We start from the raw sequence: 17,743 nt of genomic DNA, 5'->3' as shown, positions 1-17,743 counted from the left end.
AACCTGCCATATAAATAGGGCAATGAAGTTTCAAAACCATGTTGTCCTAAGGTCAACTGTATCACCAGTATGAAGCCATCATCACTCTACACAATCCTACATATAATTAGCATTATTATTCCTATTGTTAAGAGAAAGATAAGAGTAGTTGAAAAACCAGGCATTGGTGGCACACGCACTTGGGAGGCAGAGGCAGAGGGATCTATGTGAGTTTGAGGCCAGCCTGGTCTACAAAGCAAGTTCCAGGAAAGGCTCCAAAGCTACACAGAGAAACCCTGTCTCAAAAAAGAAAACAAAACAAACAAAAACAAAAAAAAAAACAAAAACCAGTAGTTGAGAAACTTACATTGGGCAAAAGGGAAAATCTGAATTAAAATCCAGATAGTTCTATTTCTGGGGTCTACCTCTATTCCTTTAACATCATGATACTGTTTTCAAAATTCCCCTCAAGTCAGCCTGTGCTCATATACTGTCTGTGAGATTATAAATTAGAGCCACACTTTGGAAATCAAATGTTTACATCAAGGAAGATGGAAACACAATCTATTTAGATGGAAGTCCAGCATAACCATCTAGAGAAGGTCTTCTAGTCCCTGTCACTAGTTGCTCCTGTTCTGTGTGATTCTAAACATTAAGCTGCCCAGAGTAAGTCCTTAGACCTCTCTTTTCTCGCCCCACTGTTATTCTAGGTGATCTCAATTAGGACTAAAACAGTAAATACTATTTCTACATGAATGATTTTCTCTGAAGATGTCATCAAACTATGTTATCTCTTAACATCACTGTAGTAATTGTTTATTAACCCCTTGTTACAAACCTAATCCAAGCCATCAACCACTTTCTAGCTGTGAGAAGACTCTCTGAAAACTCAAAGCCAAGAATCACCTTGGTCATTTTGTTTTCTGAAGGTAAGCACTAGTTCCACTATTCCCTTGAACATCACCTCTAAAGGAAAGATCAGGATGATATAAAGTGAGCTAGAAAACATGCTGCTTTGTTCCACATCTGCCTGAAAATGACTTTGTAAAAGATAGGCCAAGATAGTTGCACACATTGCTATGACCATAATGCATGACAGAAACCTCAGGAAGAAAGGTGTGTTTCAGCTCACACTCTCATAAATGTCAGCCCATCACAATGGGGAAGGCACAAAGGAATGGCCAGTCCACAATGAGAGAGGGCTATCCACACAGCAGCGGAACAGGGAGCTAAGAGAGTATGCCATATCCCGGAGTTAGAACAGTCCTTAAGACCATCCTTGGTGATCTACTTCCACAGAAGAGCCTGCCTCCTAAAAGCTCCAGAGTCTTCAAAACAGCAACACAGGCTGTGGAAGACATTTCAAATTTTATGTATAACAGGAGAAATGCAAATTATTGATGTGTTTTATTGCCCAGTTAAAATATGGGTAATAAATTTCCTCTAGAGATAAAATTATATTAGATAGCAGAAAAGAAACACGAAACATCTAGAACTCAGAATTCCACCACATTAAGATAAATTCCTTCTGAGGTATTAATATGAAATGGCTTACACAAAATATCCCCAGTCTAAGTTAACACAATGGCAGAAGACAAGAAGGCCAGAATATGTGACAGTCCACTCAGCAAAATATGGTAAAGATACTGATCTTGATTGAAAAGTCTTGAAAGTGTTTGTTTTGTCATTAAGTAATGATCTCGAGCAGGAAGAGCATTGAGAAGCCTTCTCTCTGGGAACTCTTGAGTCTATGCTTCATTTCAGGCATTGGAATGGTTGCTGTGAGCAATATAAACAGTTGCAAATAGCTTAGGCACTGACATTCTTATTTTACAACTGAAATGAACAAAGAGTACCTAAATATTTCTACCCTTTTACTGTGCATGGTAAAATTTCCCTGAAGAGGTAATTTAAGTATGTACCTTTCAATGCTGTAGTCTTTTCTTTTTCATCTGGACCTCCCTGCTGGATTTGTGCCGTGCTTATCCAAATTGGCAAGAAAATTAAAGAGCTCAAGGAAATAGACATCAATCTTCAGAATAGTCTAGAATGAATGAAAACCATAAATTAAAGTCTACCCAAACCCTACCTGTTCCATGAAAGTTTCCTAGCACCTACAAGAGAAAAAGAATAACTTCACACCTTTATTATCCACTCTACTTTGTGGATGCCCATAACTCAAAATTTATTATTTGCCTGCTTCAAATGAAAGTATTTATGTGTCGTCTGACTCAGCTAATAGCTGTTGTTATAACACGACTATCACTAAGGACAAAATCTTAAACCTACAGATAACCTGTAAGCTTGCTGGACTATAGTTAGATCCTTATTAACTAATGGTATTTGTTGGTGCGTGTGCCTGTGTGTATGTTTGAGACACACTTTGTCTGTGTAGCCCAGGCTAGCCTAGACTGCATAATCCTTTTTCCTCAGTTATGATCATCTCATATTTTAAATCTTCAGATAATTTTGCAAGTGTGAAATTTAATGTAAACTGTAAGCATGTGCAATTTAGAAGGTCAGAGTGTTCTCATCTAACATGCAGATAGTTATTAAGGAAAAAATACATAAATATATAAAGTAACTATGTGGCCTAAAATTTAATTAAAAATACAACTTTAAGGGAAACAACCAGAAGCTTTTAAAAAGAAACTATGCTTACTTCACTGCCTTAAAGCTATGTTCTATAATGGCACTCTAGTAAATAGCATACTATAAAATTATGATTTATTAAAGTCTAATTCTTCTCCCCCAACCAAAGGCATTAAAACTATAACTGGCTTTTCACAGGCCACCGATAAGCAAGAATGAAAACAAATAATCCTAAAGTTTGAAAGAAAAAGCTGCAACACATACAATGGAACTACTACTATTTAGGGCACACATAATAAAAATTACATCAAAGCAAGGCATGGTAGTGTGTGTCCATAATCCTAGCAATTACACTGAGAAAGGTGGATTACAAGTTTGAGGCTAACCTGTGCTACAAAGCAAGACTCCACCTCAAAAACTGAGAGTGAACAAGAAGAAGAAAAACCTACACTGATAACACAAATGCTTGAATGCTTGGTACCCATTTAGTGAAACTATTGGGAAAGGATTAGGAGGCATGGGCTTGTTGGAGAAGGCGTGTTATTGGAGTGGGCTTTGAAGTTTCAAAATCCCAAGCCAAACCCAGTCCCTCCTTCTCCCTTTTTCCTTCTCTCACTCTTCCTCACTCCCTCTCTCTCTCCTTCTGACAGCAGATCAGGATGTAAAACTCTCAGCTACTGCTCCAGTGCCATGTCTGTCTGCTTCCTGCCATGATGATCATGGACTAACCCTCTAAAACTGTAAGCAAGCCCCTAATTAAATTCTTTCTTTTAAATGTTGCCTTGGTCATAGTGTCTCTTCACAGGAATAGAACAGTAACTAAGACACATTCCCCCATCACTCACTAATTAAGATGCCCTACAGGCTTGTCTCCAGCCAGATCTTATTTCTCAGTTGTGTTCCCTCCTCTCAGATGACCCTAGCTTGTGTCAAGCTGATGTCAAATTAGCCAGCACAACCACTAAGTCATTTTTCTTTAGCCTCAAATTATCTGATTCCTGAAAAGAACAATTATATAATTATTCCACTGTATCTGTATTAATAAAGAATATGCTTTAATGCAAAGATCACATTTAAGATTCACATTTTTAAAATACAGTTGTTTACTTTATGTGTGTGTACCTGAGTGTAGGTGTGTGCAACATATACAGCCAAGAGTCTGGGAAGGTCAGAAGAGGAATCAGATCCTGTGAGTCTGGAGTTCCAAGTCCTTGGTAACAGCAGCAAGTGCTCTTAACACTAAGCCATCTCTCCAGGCTAAACTCACAGTTTAAAGAATCCCTATTCTCTATTTGATATGAAACAACCTAAAATTCACAGAGTATGCTGTATTTTGATGATGACATATAAACCACAGGGTTGGTTATTAACTTCTACATGTAACCCTAATCCTTACGGTAGCACACAAAGCAAGCAAGCATGAAGTAAAGGCAATTTGTGTGTCACTCTTGTGTCCTATTTTAGACTGGACCCTCCTAAGTTATTTTCTATAGCTGTAGCACAGCTGGAAAAGCTTAATCAGGAGCATAATAAATTCTCAATTTAGTTTTCCTAATAGAAATTCAGGGTTATAACCTGCATGACCACAGATAAACGTTACTAAAAGTGCAGCCAGCAAGGCATTTGGTACATTTGATATGTATTAATATGTGCACTCGACACAGCTTATTTGGCATTAACTGGTGGGGGTTAGGTTATAGGGAATAGAGTAATGGAAGGTTTTCACTGATGTGAACTGGGACGCAGTTGACATGTTGTATACTGGATGATAACCATTGTTGTGTAAATGTGGGTTCCTAGAAATGGTTACAGTACAAAGTAAATTCAAAACATCTCACTTTGCACTTTCATTTTGTGAACTACACAAAGCAATTATCATATCTTCTTCCTTTCTATGATTCCAACAGAGAATCCACAGCACAGAATAAAGCTATAAGCAACTTGCCATGTGTAATCTGTATCTAGTCAGCATTTCAAAACACAAAACAGTAGAACATTTATTTGCCCTGTTTGCTCAAAATATGTTATAAGCACATATAAAATGTACACAGAGATACTGAAGAGCCTTTTTCCACATTTGTTTGGTCTTAAGCAGGTATTAAATACAAATTAGATATGGTGATACTTCCTTCATATCCTGAATACACAGATCAACATACAAAATATGGTCTAGAACAAGTAAAATTGAGTTCATGCTCTCAAAACACTAAGACTGGTCTGAATTGATCCTGGCAACAAAGAATCTATACTCAGTACATCAGGCTCTGGAAACTGAGCTCAAGACAGCAGATTTGCAAATGGGTTCACTAAGCAAACTAGTACTAGCAGTTTATTAAGAACTAAAGACCTAGAGAAATTACAGTTGAAAAATAATGTGACACTTAGTAGAGGATGGCTCAAACTAATGCTAGGCAGCATCTAATTCCAAAGCTATAATGAGAAAGTGTGTATGTTCTGGTGTGTGTATGTGAACATGTATGGAAATTCATATGGGCACTGAGGGAGAGACTGAACAATGAAGGCAACAGTCTGGAACAGACACAGAACACACCGTTTCTACAAGGAATGCAATTGTGACCAGTTAAAAGTTTATGTCAGATTATGAACAACTAATTCAACTCATCTAAAGTAAATCCTTACTCTCCTTGTATGGTGATGTATTAGATTCGAGTGAGAAATCTAGGTTTGGAATCTCTGTTCTACTATCTACTGGCTAGTGTACTAGCATGAAAGAATGTACATAGAATTATTTTACAAAACATAAATCCCTTTAGAAACACTAGTAATTCATATAAAATCAGAAACAAAACTGAGTGGGGTGGTGCATATGTAGTCCTAGGACTTAGGAGACTAACAAAGGAGGATTATTAGTTCAAGGCCAACCTGGGATACATATTCAGACTGTATTTGAAAACAATCAGAAATAATAGAATTCCCAACAACTTGTGCTCAGAATTCCAAGATTCTAAAAGTGATCTAATGTACAAATGAGAAGGTAACATGTAACACTTACATGCACAACACAAAAAATAAAACACCACAAAATTCAGCTTTGTTTTGACTTGAATGCCAAAATTATAATGAACACAATTGTAATAAAATGAAAACTAAATTTGACAGTGATTCATTTATTTTATAGTCCTTCCAAACCTTCATATTAGTTTGCTTCTATGTTACTGTGTTAAAACACTGACCAAAACTGAATGAGTAAGAAAAGAGCTTACTTCATTTAACAACTCCAACCCATCACTGATGTTAAGTCAGTACGAAAACTCCAACCCATCACAGATAGAAGTCAGAACAAGAACTCCAACACATTACTGATGGCAGTCAGGATAAAAACTCAAGGCAGGACCCTTGGGGCAAAAAGTGAAGCAAATACAATGGAGGAATGCTGCACACTGGCTTGCTATCATCATCATCATCATCATCATCATCATCATCATCACTGAAAATAGTTTTTTCTCATATAATACATTCTGATTATGGTTCCCCTCCCTCTACTCCTTCAGTTCCTCCCCACTTCCTCTCCTATCAAGATCCAGCCCCTTTCAATCAATCATTAGAAAAAAAAAACAGGTTTCTAAGGGAATATAATATAACTAAACAAAACAGAATAGTACAAAACAAATAAATAGAAGAAAAGAGCCCCCAAAAGGCACAAGGAACAGATATAGACACAGAGACCCACTCATTAACACACACAAGAATCCCCCCAAAAAACACAAAACTGGAAGCCATATATAGATGCAAAGGATATGTAAGAGGAGAAAGAAAGAGAGAAAGGCCTGACATGACATTATGTGATATGTGACAAGGAACCTCCAAAGATGCCATTGAGTTCATTCTCTGCTGCCCATCTACTGCTGGGCATAAGTTGCTTGCCACAAAGTTAGAGCAAGGCCCTATTACCAAAAACAACACCTACTCCTACACAACTCATTGAAGACAAAGAAATAGAGCAGGTATCTACCTAGAACACTCCTCCACCCCAGAACAGGCTGGGGTGGCACCACAGGCTCTTGGCACCACAAAGTACTCTGTAGGCTATCAAAGAAGAAAATAAACACCAACCCAATCTCAAACCCTTGTATCTACAATGAGGTCCTACCTGTAAGATATTCTAGTGCAATGGGGCACATGGCTGTGGGAGCAACCCACCAATATCTACTTTGATGTAAAGACCACTCCACAAGATGGAACCCATACCTGATGTTGCTTGGATGAGCAAGAACCTGGGACTAGATATCCCAGAGACCTAGAATAAAACCAAATACTTCTAATGAAGCAATAAAATGGCTCGTAATGATATTCTACTATACTCATAGATAAATGTCTTGCTCAACCATTGTATCACGAAAAATATAAACCAAGAGACTGATATGGAGGTTCAAGCTTCAAGCTGAAGATCAGAAAAGCTAAGGTGCCAAGCCAGTAGCTCTTACCTCTACCCAGATAAAATGGCACTCCTGCCTCCACGAATCCTCAGAGACAAAAGGTTCTGAATTCCTGTTTCCTGCTCCTTATATTCCTTTCTCTACCAAGCCATATCACTCCTGTCTCTACCTCCCAAGTGCTGAGACCAAAGGTATGAGCTCTGTTACTCTTCACTCTTGTGTAGGCCAGGGTGGCCTTGTACACAGAGAGATCCATCTGCCTGTCTCCTGAGTCCTGCAATTAAAGGTGTGTGCCACCACTGTCTAGCTTCTATAGCTAACTAGTGTGACTGGCTTTGCTTTCTGATACTTCAGGCAATCTTTATGAAACCATAAATAATATATCACCACAAGCCATCATCAGAAAAACTTCCTCCTGCAGCAGATGAGAATAAATACAGAGACTCACTGCCAGACAATATCCAGAGAGTGAGAGATATTGAAATACTCAGCCCTAAATGTGATGTCTCCAACAAACCCCCTCCCCTCAGGGATCAGGGAACACTGTGGAAAAGATGGGTTGCTTTTTTATACAACCCAGGACCACCTGCCCATGTGTAGCACTGCCCAGTGGGGTAGAGGCCCTCCCATAACAATCATTTATGAAAAAAAATACCCCACAGGTATGTCCAGAGGCCAGTCCAATGGAGGCAATTCTTCAATTGATTGTCACTCTTAAGTGACTTCTGACAAAAACAAGCACATTATTAATAAGTGTACCTACACAAAGACCAATAATGTACATTCAACTTCTATTTAAATTTTTGCCCAGAGATTATTGTTACCACAATCACCACAATATCACCAATTCCACTTATACAATTATCTTAAGTTATCGCTACAAATGACAAGGGTAGACAAAGTTGAGACATATCTTATAGATGTCAAAAGTCCTTGACATTAGGAAGTAAATTAACCTGAAAAAAAGAATCCTAGGTATTAACAGTAGACGGGCTTCCAACTCTTATAATATTTGCCTATGATCCATCCTACCAATAAGCTAAAGTACTTCACCAAAATAGCAATTCCAATATACTTTATGAAAAGGTTCATACACTCATGAACTAATTTCTATTACTAGGATTATTAAAATTTGGAGTTTTGGGGAAGTTGGATGTAATTACCTAAAGTTGTCAAGTAAAACTGTCTCATTATCTTCAGTGTGCTATGTGGCATCAAGACTGATAAAAATCACTCCAAATGATATGACAGACTTTGAAGATCCCCACATGAAAGGCCTCACCCTCCCTGGGGAGCAGAAAGGGGTTGGGATAGGAGTTTGAGGGGTGGCAGGGGAGGGAGAGGGACCTGAAATTGACATGTGAAAGAAACTTGTTTCTAATTTAAATTTGGTCTAATTACAATTATAAAAATAAAAAATCACTCCCCAAGGTTCCCCACAATGCTTTGTCAAATCAAAAACTATAAAAGAACAAGTTAAGAAACACCAAATAAGCTGGATGGTGGTGGTATATGTCATTAATCCCAGCACTCAGGAGGCAGAGACAAGAGGATCTCTGTGAGTTCGAGGCCAGCCTGGCCTACAGAGCAAATTTGAGGACAGACTCCAAAGCTACAAAGAAATGTCTCAAAAAGCAAAACAAAAACAAACAAAACAAGAAATATCAAACAAAAAAATGTTAAAAGAGAACAATATTACATTGCTGTTTCTTTATCATAGTTCCCAAAATTAGAAGTAAACTTGTAGATTACACATTTTATCTACAAAAAGAAGAAAATTCAACAGAAAAGACTAGAAAACTACAGAGTTCTATATGGAAATGCTAAATCTGACATTAATAAAGTAAATATTTACTAAGACAATTCTCAATTTTGAAGCCTAACAAAAGAACAATTTGATAGACATTTTAGACACTTTCACATAAATGGAGAGTTACGGACAAGCACAAACTAAATGTCAGGTAGAGTATACCATCCTCATGATTGTAGAAAACCCAAGTGTGTCAAGTAGTCATCACTTTTATACATGTCAAATATACCTGTCAATATGTCACATATAAACAATAAAGTACAACTAATAATACTAATGTATATAACTTTAGTCTAAATTAAGCAAGCAGAAACAACCATCAGATTGTCAAACAAACAACCCCATCAAATAGCAAAACTATAGGCCAAAAGGCTCATAGCAAATGTTTTACTCCCCTAAAAGCATGTTTCCTGCAAATTCTTCTAAACTTGTTGACCTTGAGCATCAACTTACATTTTAAAACATGATACGAATATGGTATTCACTAGATGAATTATCAAATAGCATTTTAATAGGAATCTGCTGCACAGATGCCAGGCATACAGCCAGCCACAAGTCTCTTACCATTACTGTCCCAGGAGTTGACCTCAGGTGCAGAGCACTGCCTCACTCAACTGAGCCAATAGCAGACACTGTGCTCTTATATAGGACAAGCCTAAGGGGCAACATTTGTTCCAGAACCTGGCAGAAGTTTATGAGTTCTGCATGCAAATTAAACACTTCTCTCAGACAAAGATCCTCCTTTCTTTCACAAGTGCTATCATCTTAGAGGTCAAATCTGGGCCTAACACATATTTAGTAAGCATTCAATAACAATGTTGCATCCTTATTCCCAGCACTGATGATAAAAACACATTTTCCACATGAAATTCTGTCTCTGCATCTGTTTCTGAAAAACCTAAGGTTTGACAAATGCAAAAACCGTAAGAGATAAAAATGCAGAGTTTCAGAATGCAGAGCCCAGTTCCACTGGATACATCTATAAAACACTCCCACATCGAAGGCTTGGGGAATCCTGTGAAAGAGGGGGCAGAAGGACTGTATGAGCAAGAGGATCAGGGGGTTTGCTGTGATTGTGTCTCCTAGTGATATCAGAAGCTACACCCAGAAAGTCTCACCAACATGACTGCCTAAACATGACCTGAACAAAGACAATATTAATAGACATGCCAAAGTGGATGGGAGAAAGCCCAGGAGGCCTCAAGCCTACACAAAGAACTACAGAACTAAGGAACACTGGGGGTAGAAGACACAGTCTTCCCCAAGGAAGAGCACAACAATTGGTTAGCCAATACCAATGGTCAGTCCTGGAAACATAGATTCAAGTAACATTATACAAACTGAGAAAGTTGTATTTAGGAGGAAATATACATACTCACAAACACACATAATAAAAATTAATTTTAAAAAGGTCATAAATTTAAAACAGAGCAAGGAGGGGTATTTGGGAGGACTTGGAGGAAAGAAAAGGAAGAGGGAAATGATGTAATTATATTATAATCTCAAAAATAATGAATAAGAGATACTTTTATCTTTTTTAAAAATGAGGGAAGCACATATGTTCTACATATTATTGACAACATTTTGAGTCCTGAATAAAGTAGTGCCTTAGGGTTTTTATTGCAAAGATAAAGCACCATGGCCAAAAAAGCAAGTTGGGGAGGAAGGGTTTATTTGGCTTACATCTCCACATTGTTGTTCATCCCTAAAGGAAGTTAGGACAAGAACTCAAATAGGGCAGGGACCTGGAGGCAGGAGCTGACACAGAGACCATAGAGTGTTGCTGCTTACCGACTTGCTTCCCATGGCTTGCTCAACCTGCTTTCTCATAGCCTCAGGATGGCATGACCTACAGTGGCTTGGGCCCTCCCTATCAGGCACTAATTAAGAAAATGCCTTAGAGGCTTGCCTACACCCCAGATCCTATAGAGGCATGTTCTTAATTGAGATTCCCTCTCAAATGACTCTAGCCTGTATCATTGTGACATAAGACTAACCAGTACAGGTAGTAAATATATAAAAGTTAATTATATTTTAATGTATAAACATGACATGTAAAAAGTTGATTTGTTTATTGGAATATAATATAATCACATAACAAAGTGATCATATTACATATAATATTTCTATTATCAACTATATATAAAACTATATAAACATGTGTGTGTGTCTCTATGTTGCTGGGGAATGAACGAGGACCTTCTACTATGTAAACACTATATCACTGAACTACTTGACCAGCATAACAATATATTTCTTAAAGATAGAAAAGCACTAGCATAAAAGGAATAGCATAATTTCAACATCACTGCCTTTCATAATTTATTCTTTGGAGTGCTTTTTTTAAAGATAATATTGCAAGCCCAGTATCATCTATTTACTCAGAAATCTGGGGCTCCTGCTAGGGATCAACTCTAGTAGACACAGTTAAAAAGAAGACAAATTGATATTAGGAAAATGTCATAGTAGTCATATATGACTAAGTTATTACTATCAAAATACAACCAATTCCTTGCCTAAATAGAAAGAAATATTTTCAGAAAAATGTATTATCTCAGAAGCTTTTAATAGCTACAAAAAAAGACAAACTTTAAATATTTCTTAAAATTTCAACTAAAATTAAAACTTAAAACTTATAATAAAATATATTCTTCTGAAAATATTAACTTTCATCCATGGTTCTGTTTTCCTTTCTACCATGTCTAGATTGGAAATTTTAAACTCTGGGATCAGGGGCAGTTCTAAGCAACTGGTGAATGAAAGATGAAGACTAAGGACTCAACTGTTGGCTGCTAAGGATGGGTTAACCTACTCACAAGGAACACTTTCACAACAATCACCCCAGTCTATTGACAGAATGTTAAAATGGGCCAAAATCCTAAGAAAAATAAAAAATAGTTTGGCTTGTTTTTCTAAAAACAAAATGAAAAGGGAAATTCTGTGGAGGCAGCCACTGGAGGGAGGACTTGCTGCTAAAATGAAACTAAGCAAACATTTTACTCCATGCTGTGTCTGAACAAAGCATTTTATTAAAGTAATTTCTATTTGCTGAAATGACATAATGAAAATGCTGCTTTTTCTTCAAGACAGTTAAACCTCCTTCTACTGAAAACCACAACTCAACTGCCCTTCTTTGATACACAAAATGTCAGTAATAAAATTATATAGCTACCTGGACTGACAACGAATCAGCATCAATCTTGGTCTTAGTATATACTTCTGGAGTTTACATTTGATACTAATCAGCCTATATTTTGTTTGTCTGAAATAACGTGCATTAATTAACCACAGACAATGTTTTCTCCACTTTCTCAATATAGTGCTTGAAGTCTTAACTAGAACAAATAAGGTGAGAGAAAAAACAATTAAATAAAAGAAATACCAATAGGAAAGGAAGCCATCAAATTATCTGTATTTTCAGACAACTTGACTCTATAGTTAAAGATACTAAAGACTCTACCAGAAAGAAACTCATAATTCTAACAAACACTTGCAGCAGAGAAGCAAGATGTAAGGTCACATTCAACAACCCGGACCTTTCCAACACTGAGCCCCACCCCAGCACCCCCACACAGATACACACAAAAATGAGAAGAAAATCCCATTCCCAACAGTTAAAGTAACAAAATTGGGTACAGAGGTGAAACAGATCTATAATGAAATCTTTAAGGGCTGACAAAAGAGAAGGAGAAAGCCCTCTCCTGCTGTGGATCACCAGCATGGCTATTATGAAAAAGTTGTGCTACCAAAGACATCTTCAGAGTCAACACATTCCCCATCAAGATTCCAATGACCTTCTTCACAGAGCTAAAAAGAAAACTCTGAAATTCAAATAAAAGTCAAATTTGAGACCTCAAATGGCCACAGAAATCTTGGAGAGAAGGGACATCAGGGGAGGTATGGCATGCCTGATCTCACACTATACTACAGAGCGAGGGGACTCTATCCCTCAAAACACAAGATACCAGCAAACAAAAAACAGACAGCATTAGACCAGGATCTAGAAATAAATTCACAAGTTACACCCACCTAATATCTGGCAAAGGTATAAAACATGAATCAACAAAAACACAGTATCTTTAACAAATAGTGTTTTATTCTTTTTTATTTTTTTTTTCCGAGACAGGGTTTCTCTGTATAGCTTTGGAGCCTAGCCTATCCTGGCACTCACTCTGGAGACCAGGCTGGCCTCGAACTCACAGAGATCTGCCTGCATCTGCCTCCCGAGTGCTGGGATTAAAGGCATGTGCCACCAATGCCCGGCGTGTTTTATTCTTTCACCCAAACCAATATCAAGCAAGTCAAGGTAGTTCAGGGGTATTAGTGTAGAACCTGAAATTCAGAAACTACCAGAGGAAAAGATAGAGAAGCTAATCTAGATACATAAGGACTTTGACAAAAGGACTCAAACAGCATTTAAGCTTATATGGAATTATATATATATGACATGAAAATAAAGGTGAACTATGAGGAGAGAAAAGTAGGGTTACAGGACCAGGAGCAGAAAACAGTAGAGGATCACAATGGAGAAGAAAGAAACATTTTCTCTCCTATGTAGAACTGAGATTTCATTGGCATGACTATTAGATTTTATTCACATTTGTTTTCTATTTACAAGAAAACCTAAAGGGAATGTGTAGTAAGAAGGAAGCTGGTCACTATAAGATAATAACACAAGGTCAAATGTCAGCAATGTGCAATGGTATATGTGTATGAAAATAGACTGAAACCCACTATTTTCATCTACTAACAATAGCAAGCAAAAATAAACAATAAAAGAAAGCCTGGTGCATTGCCTCAACATGGTTGACAGGTTTTGACTTGCTTTTACTAAAAATACTCAGATATATTCATAATCATGGGTTTGAAATTCACATATGCACATTGGATTCTCAAAATAAGTTCCAAGGTTTTGGAAGATCTGTAAAGATTGCACATTATCAAGTCAAGAGTGGTGGTGCATGCCTGTACCCTCAAGAGGCCAACGCAGAAGGACCCTATGTTTAATGCCAGCCCAAGCTGCATAGTCAGTGCCTGTCTCAAACAAAACAAGAGAATTTCGTATTGATGTTAATATTATTGTACAATGTTCAATGGCTGCCAAGAGCCCAGAAAGAGGTGGGTCCCTCTAACTTGCCTCATATCCAGAAATAAATTATCCAGTACTAAACTGAAAAATCTTATAGCTATTGCTTAAACATTCTCTTCAAAGCTCATCTTGAAATCTAATAGTCAAGTCCTTTCCACATCTCACATGGATTCCAAAGACCATCCATCCTCAGGGAGAGCCTAAATATAATAAAGGCAGGTTACAGCAAGCCTATAGCCAATGTCAAATTAAATGGAGAGAAACTTAATTCAATTCCACTAAAATCAGGAAAAAGACAAGGTTGGCCACTTTCTCCATTTCTATGCAATACAGTACTCAAAGTCTTAGCTAGAGCAATAAGACAACTGAAGGAGATGAAGGGGATGCAAATTGAAAAGGAAAAAATAGAAGTGTCACTATTTGCAGATGATATGATAGCATATGTAAGTGACTCTAAAAATTCCACCAGGGAACTCCTACAGCTGATAAACACTTTCAGTAAAGTAACTGGATATAAGATAAACAATAATTAATAAGTAGCCCTCTTCTCTACAAATGATAAATGAACTGGGAAGAAATCAAGGAAATAACATCTTTCACAACAGTCTCAAATAATATAAAACATCTTGAGGTAACTCCAAATAAAAGTGAAAGACTTGGAAGAAATTGAAGATATCAGAAGTTGGAAAGATCTACCATCCTCATGAATCAGTAGAATAACATAGTAAAAATGGCCATCCTACCAAAAGCAATCTACAGATTGAATGAAATCCCCATCGAAATTACAACACAATACCTTGAAAGGATAATTCTCAACTTCATATGAAAAAAACAAAGAACTCAGGATAGCTAAAAGAATCCTAAACAATAAAAGATCTGCTGTATGTCCCACTATTCCTGATGTCAAGTTATAGTACAGAGCTACAGTAGTAATTAAAAAAAAAACATGATATTGGCATAAAAACAAACTTGTTGATTAAGAGAATTGAATCAAAGTTCCCAGACATATGTGGATATCTGATTTTTGATAAAGAAACCAGAAATACATACTTAAAGAAAGACAGCATCTTCAACAAATGGTGCTGGCCAAATTTGGTGTCTGCATGTAGAAGAATGCCAATAAATCCATATTCATCACACTGTACAAAACTCAATTCCAACTGGGCCAAAGACTTCAACATAAAACAAGATACACTGAGCCTGATAGAAGAGAATGTGGGAAATAGCCTTGAACTCATTGGCAAAGGAAATGGCTGTCTGTACAAAACACCACTACCAGAAGCAATAAGATCAACAATTAACAAACAGGGCTTCATGAAACTAAAAGCTACTGCAAAGCAAAAGACAGTCAATTAGGCAAAATGGCAGCCTACAGAATGGGAAAGGATTTCTACCAACCCAACATTCAATAAAAGACTAATTAATATCCAAAAGATCTCAAGAAACTAGATAGCAACAAATGAAATAATTCAGTTAAAAATAGAGAACAAATCTAAACAGAAAATTCTCAACAGAGGAATCTCAAAATGGCTTAGAAACAGTTTAAGAAATGTTCAAAACCCTTAGCCATCAGGTAAATGCAAATCAAAACTACTTTGAAATTCAAGCTTACATCTGTCGGAATAGCTAAGATCAATACCACAAATTACAGCTCATAAGGATGTGGAACAAGGGGAAGACTCCTTCACTGCAGTGGTAGTGCAAACTTGTATAGTCACTATGGAAATCAATATGGAGATTCCTCAGAAAGCTGGGAATTTATCTGCCTGAAGACCAGTTGTACCACTCTTGGGCATATACCAAAGGATGTTCCACCCTACCACAAGCACACTTGCTCAACCATGTTCACTTGCTGCTCTATCCATAATAGCCAGAAGACGGAGACAGCCTAGATATTCCTCAGCAAATGAATGGATAAAGAAAATGTGATACATTTACACAGTGGAGTATTACTCAGCTATTTTAAAAATGACATCATAACTGAAAGATTAAAAGCACTGGTTTTTCTTCCAGTTGGCCTAAGTTCAATTCCCAGCATCCACATGGAGCTCACAATTATCTGTAACTCCTGTTTTAGGGGATCAAATACCCTCATAGAGACATACAAGCAGGCAAAACACCGAGGTACATAAATAATGTGTTTTAGAAATAACATCATGAAATTTTCAGGCAAATGAGTAGAATTAGAAAAAAAAATCCAGAGTGAGGTAATCCAAACCCAGAAAGATAAATATGGTATGTATTCACTTATAAAAGGATATTAGCTATTAAGTGAATGATAACCAAACTATAATCAGAAGATCCAGAGATGCTAGATAAAGAGGAGGGGTAGGGAGGCACAGGGATCTCCCTGGGAGGGGAAGAATGGGGTCAAGTAGGGACAAGAGCAGGGGGATCAGGTGTAGGTAGGAAATTTGGTGAAGGGGGATATGTGGGGAGAGATGGCTGGAATTCAGGGGACATTTTTAATGGGTGGTGTGGAAACTTAGTAGAATGGGAAGTTCCTGGAATCTATAAAGGTGATTCCAATGATCACTCCTAGTGATGGGAATATGGAGTCTCAAATGGCCATCTCTTGCAGTCAGGTGAGGCTACCAGTGACAGGACTAGGTTACATTCAATTGAGTTGTTGGCTAAGGGGATGCTAAGACAAAATCACATCTGGGACCCAACAGCCAGAACAACGCCCACACACCTAACTGAACATGCAGAAGTTGAGCTGGTGCCTACATGGAGCCCTCACCCTTTTGTTCTAGTCTCTTTGGTACAGGAAGGTACTTTGTAGGCTACTCAAGGAGATACATGGACACCAACCCAGACACAAAACCTTTGACCTACAATCTGTCCTGCTTACCAAATATGCTTGGGCAATAGTGGCACAGAAATTGTGGGAGTAGTCAACCAATATCTGATTTGACCTCAGGTCCAGTCCATGAGATGGAATCCATACCTAACACTGCTTGGGTTAACAAGAACTGGAGACTATACAATTCAGAGACCTAGAGTAAACCCAAATCCTTCTGACCAAAAACATTAATACAATGACCCCTAATAATATCCTGTTATACTCATAGATCAGTGGCTAATCCAGTCATCATCAGAGAAGCTTCCTCTGGCAGCAGATGGGAGCAGATACAGAGACCCACAGTCAGACATTATGCAGAGAGCTAGTCTAAATGGGATGTCTCCTTCAAATCCCTCCCCTTAGAGCTCAGGGAGTCCCACAGAAGAGGAGGCAGAAAGAGTAGAATAGCCAGAGGAGATGGATGACACCAGGAGAACAAGGCCCTCTGAATCAACTAAGCAAGGCACATATGAGTTCACAGAGCAGCAAACTCAGGGACTGCACCAGGTTCTCTGTATTTATATTATAGCTACTACTTAAGTATTTTTATGGGACTCCTGGGTGCAAAAACAAGTGAGGCTCTGACTCTTGTTACTGCTCCTGGGACTCTTCCTCCTGCTGTGTTGTCATGTCCAACTTCAATATGTTAATTTTTTGCTTCATCTTATTATATTTGATATTATCATATCAAATCAGTTGGTTGATATTTCTTAGAAGCCTGTCCTTTTCCAATGAAGGATAGAAAGGGAGTGGATCTGGAGGGTAGGGTAAGAGGAGGAGGAACTGGGAGGAATAGAGGGAGGGGAAACAAAAAATAGGATATATTGAATGAGAAAAGACTATTTTCAATAAAAGGAAAAATATGAAAAAAAACAAAAAAGTTTAATGTTCAACAGTATTAAGAGGTGAGACATCTAAAGAGTAATTAGGTCATGAGAAGAGAGCCTCAAGGATCAATTACCAGAGGAGTTAGTAACAATATAGTGCTTGAGTCCTCTGTGCCCTGTGCCTGCATCTCCTGCCCTTCTAAT

General features: G+C 37.7%; 1 protein-coding gene across 10 annotated transcripts in view; it reads right to left on the bottom strand.

The window, feature by feature from the left end:
- LOC100752273 (cotranscriptional regulator FAM172A) overlaps positions 1–17,743 on the bottom strand; it is a 384,532-nt gene that overhangs the window by 353,728 nt on the left and 13,061 nt on the right. For 7 of the 10 annotated variants that reach the window (XM_027401810.2, XM_027401807.2, XM_027401804.2 and 4 more), the window contains one exon: positions 1,902–2,023. The exons of 2 other annotated variants lie outside the window; for them this stretch is intronic. In XM_027401810.2, coding sequence (XP_027257611.1) covers positions 1,902–2,007 — 106 coding nt within the window. In that variant the 5' untranslated portion in view covers positions 2,008–2,023. Of the gene's footprint in view, positions 1–1,901; positions 2,024–17,743 lie in introns of those variants that run through there. One more of the 10 variants, XM_035440474.1, reaches the window with a different exon arrangement.

Source organism: Cricetulus griseus, chromosome 2, assembly GCF_003668045.3.
Source record: "Cricetulus griseus strain 17A/GY chromosome 2, alternate assembly CriGri-PICRH-1.0, whole genome shotgun sequence".
NCBI classification, from domain to species: domain Eukaryota; kingdom Metazoa; phylum Chordata; class Mammalia; order Rodentia; family Cricetidae; genus Cricetulus; species Cricetulus griseus.
This window is presented reverse-complemented; position numbering and strand designations above follow the sequence as displayed.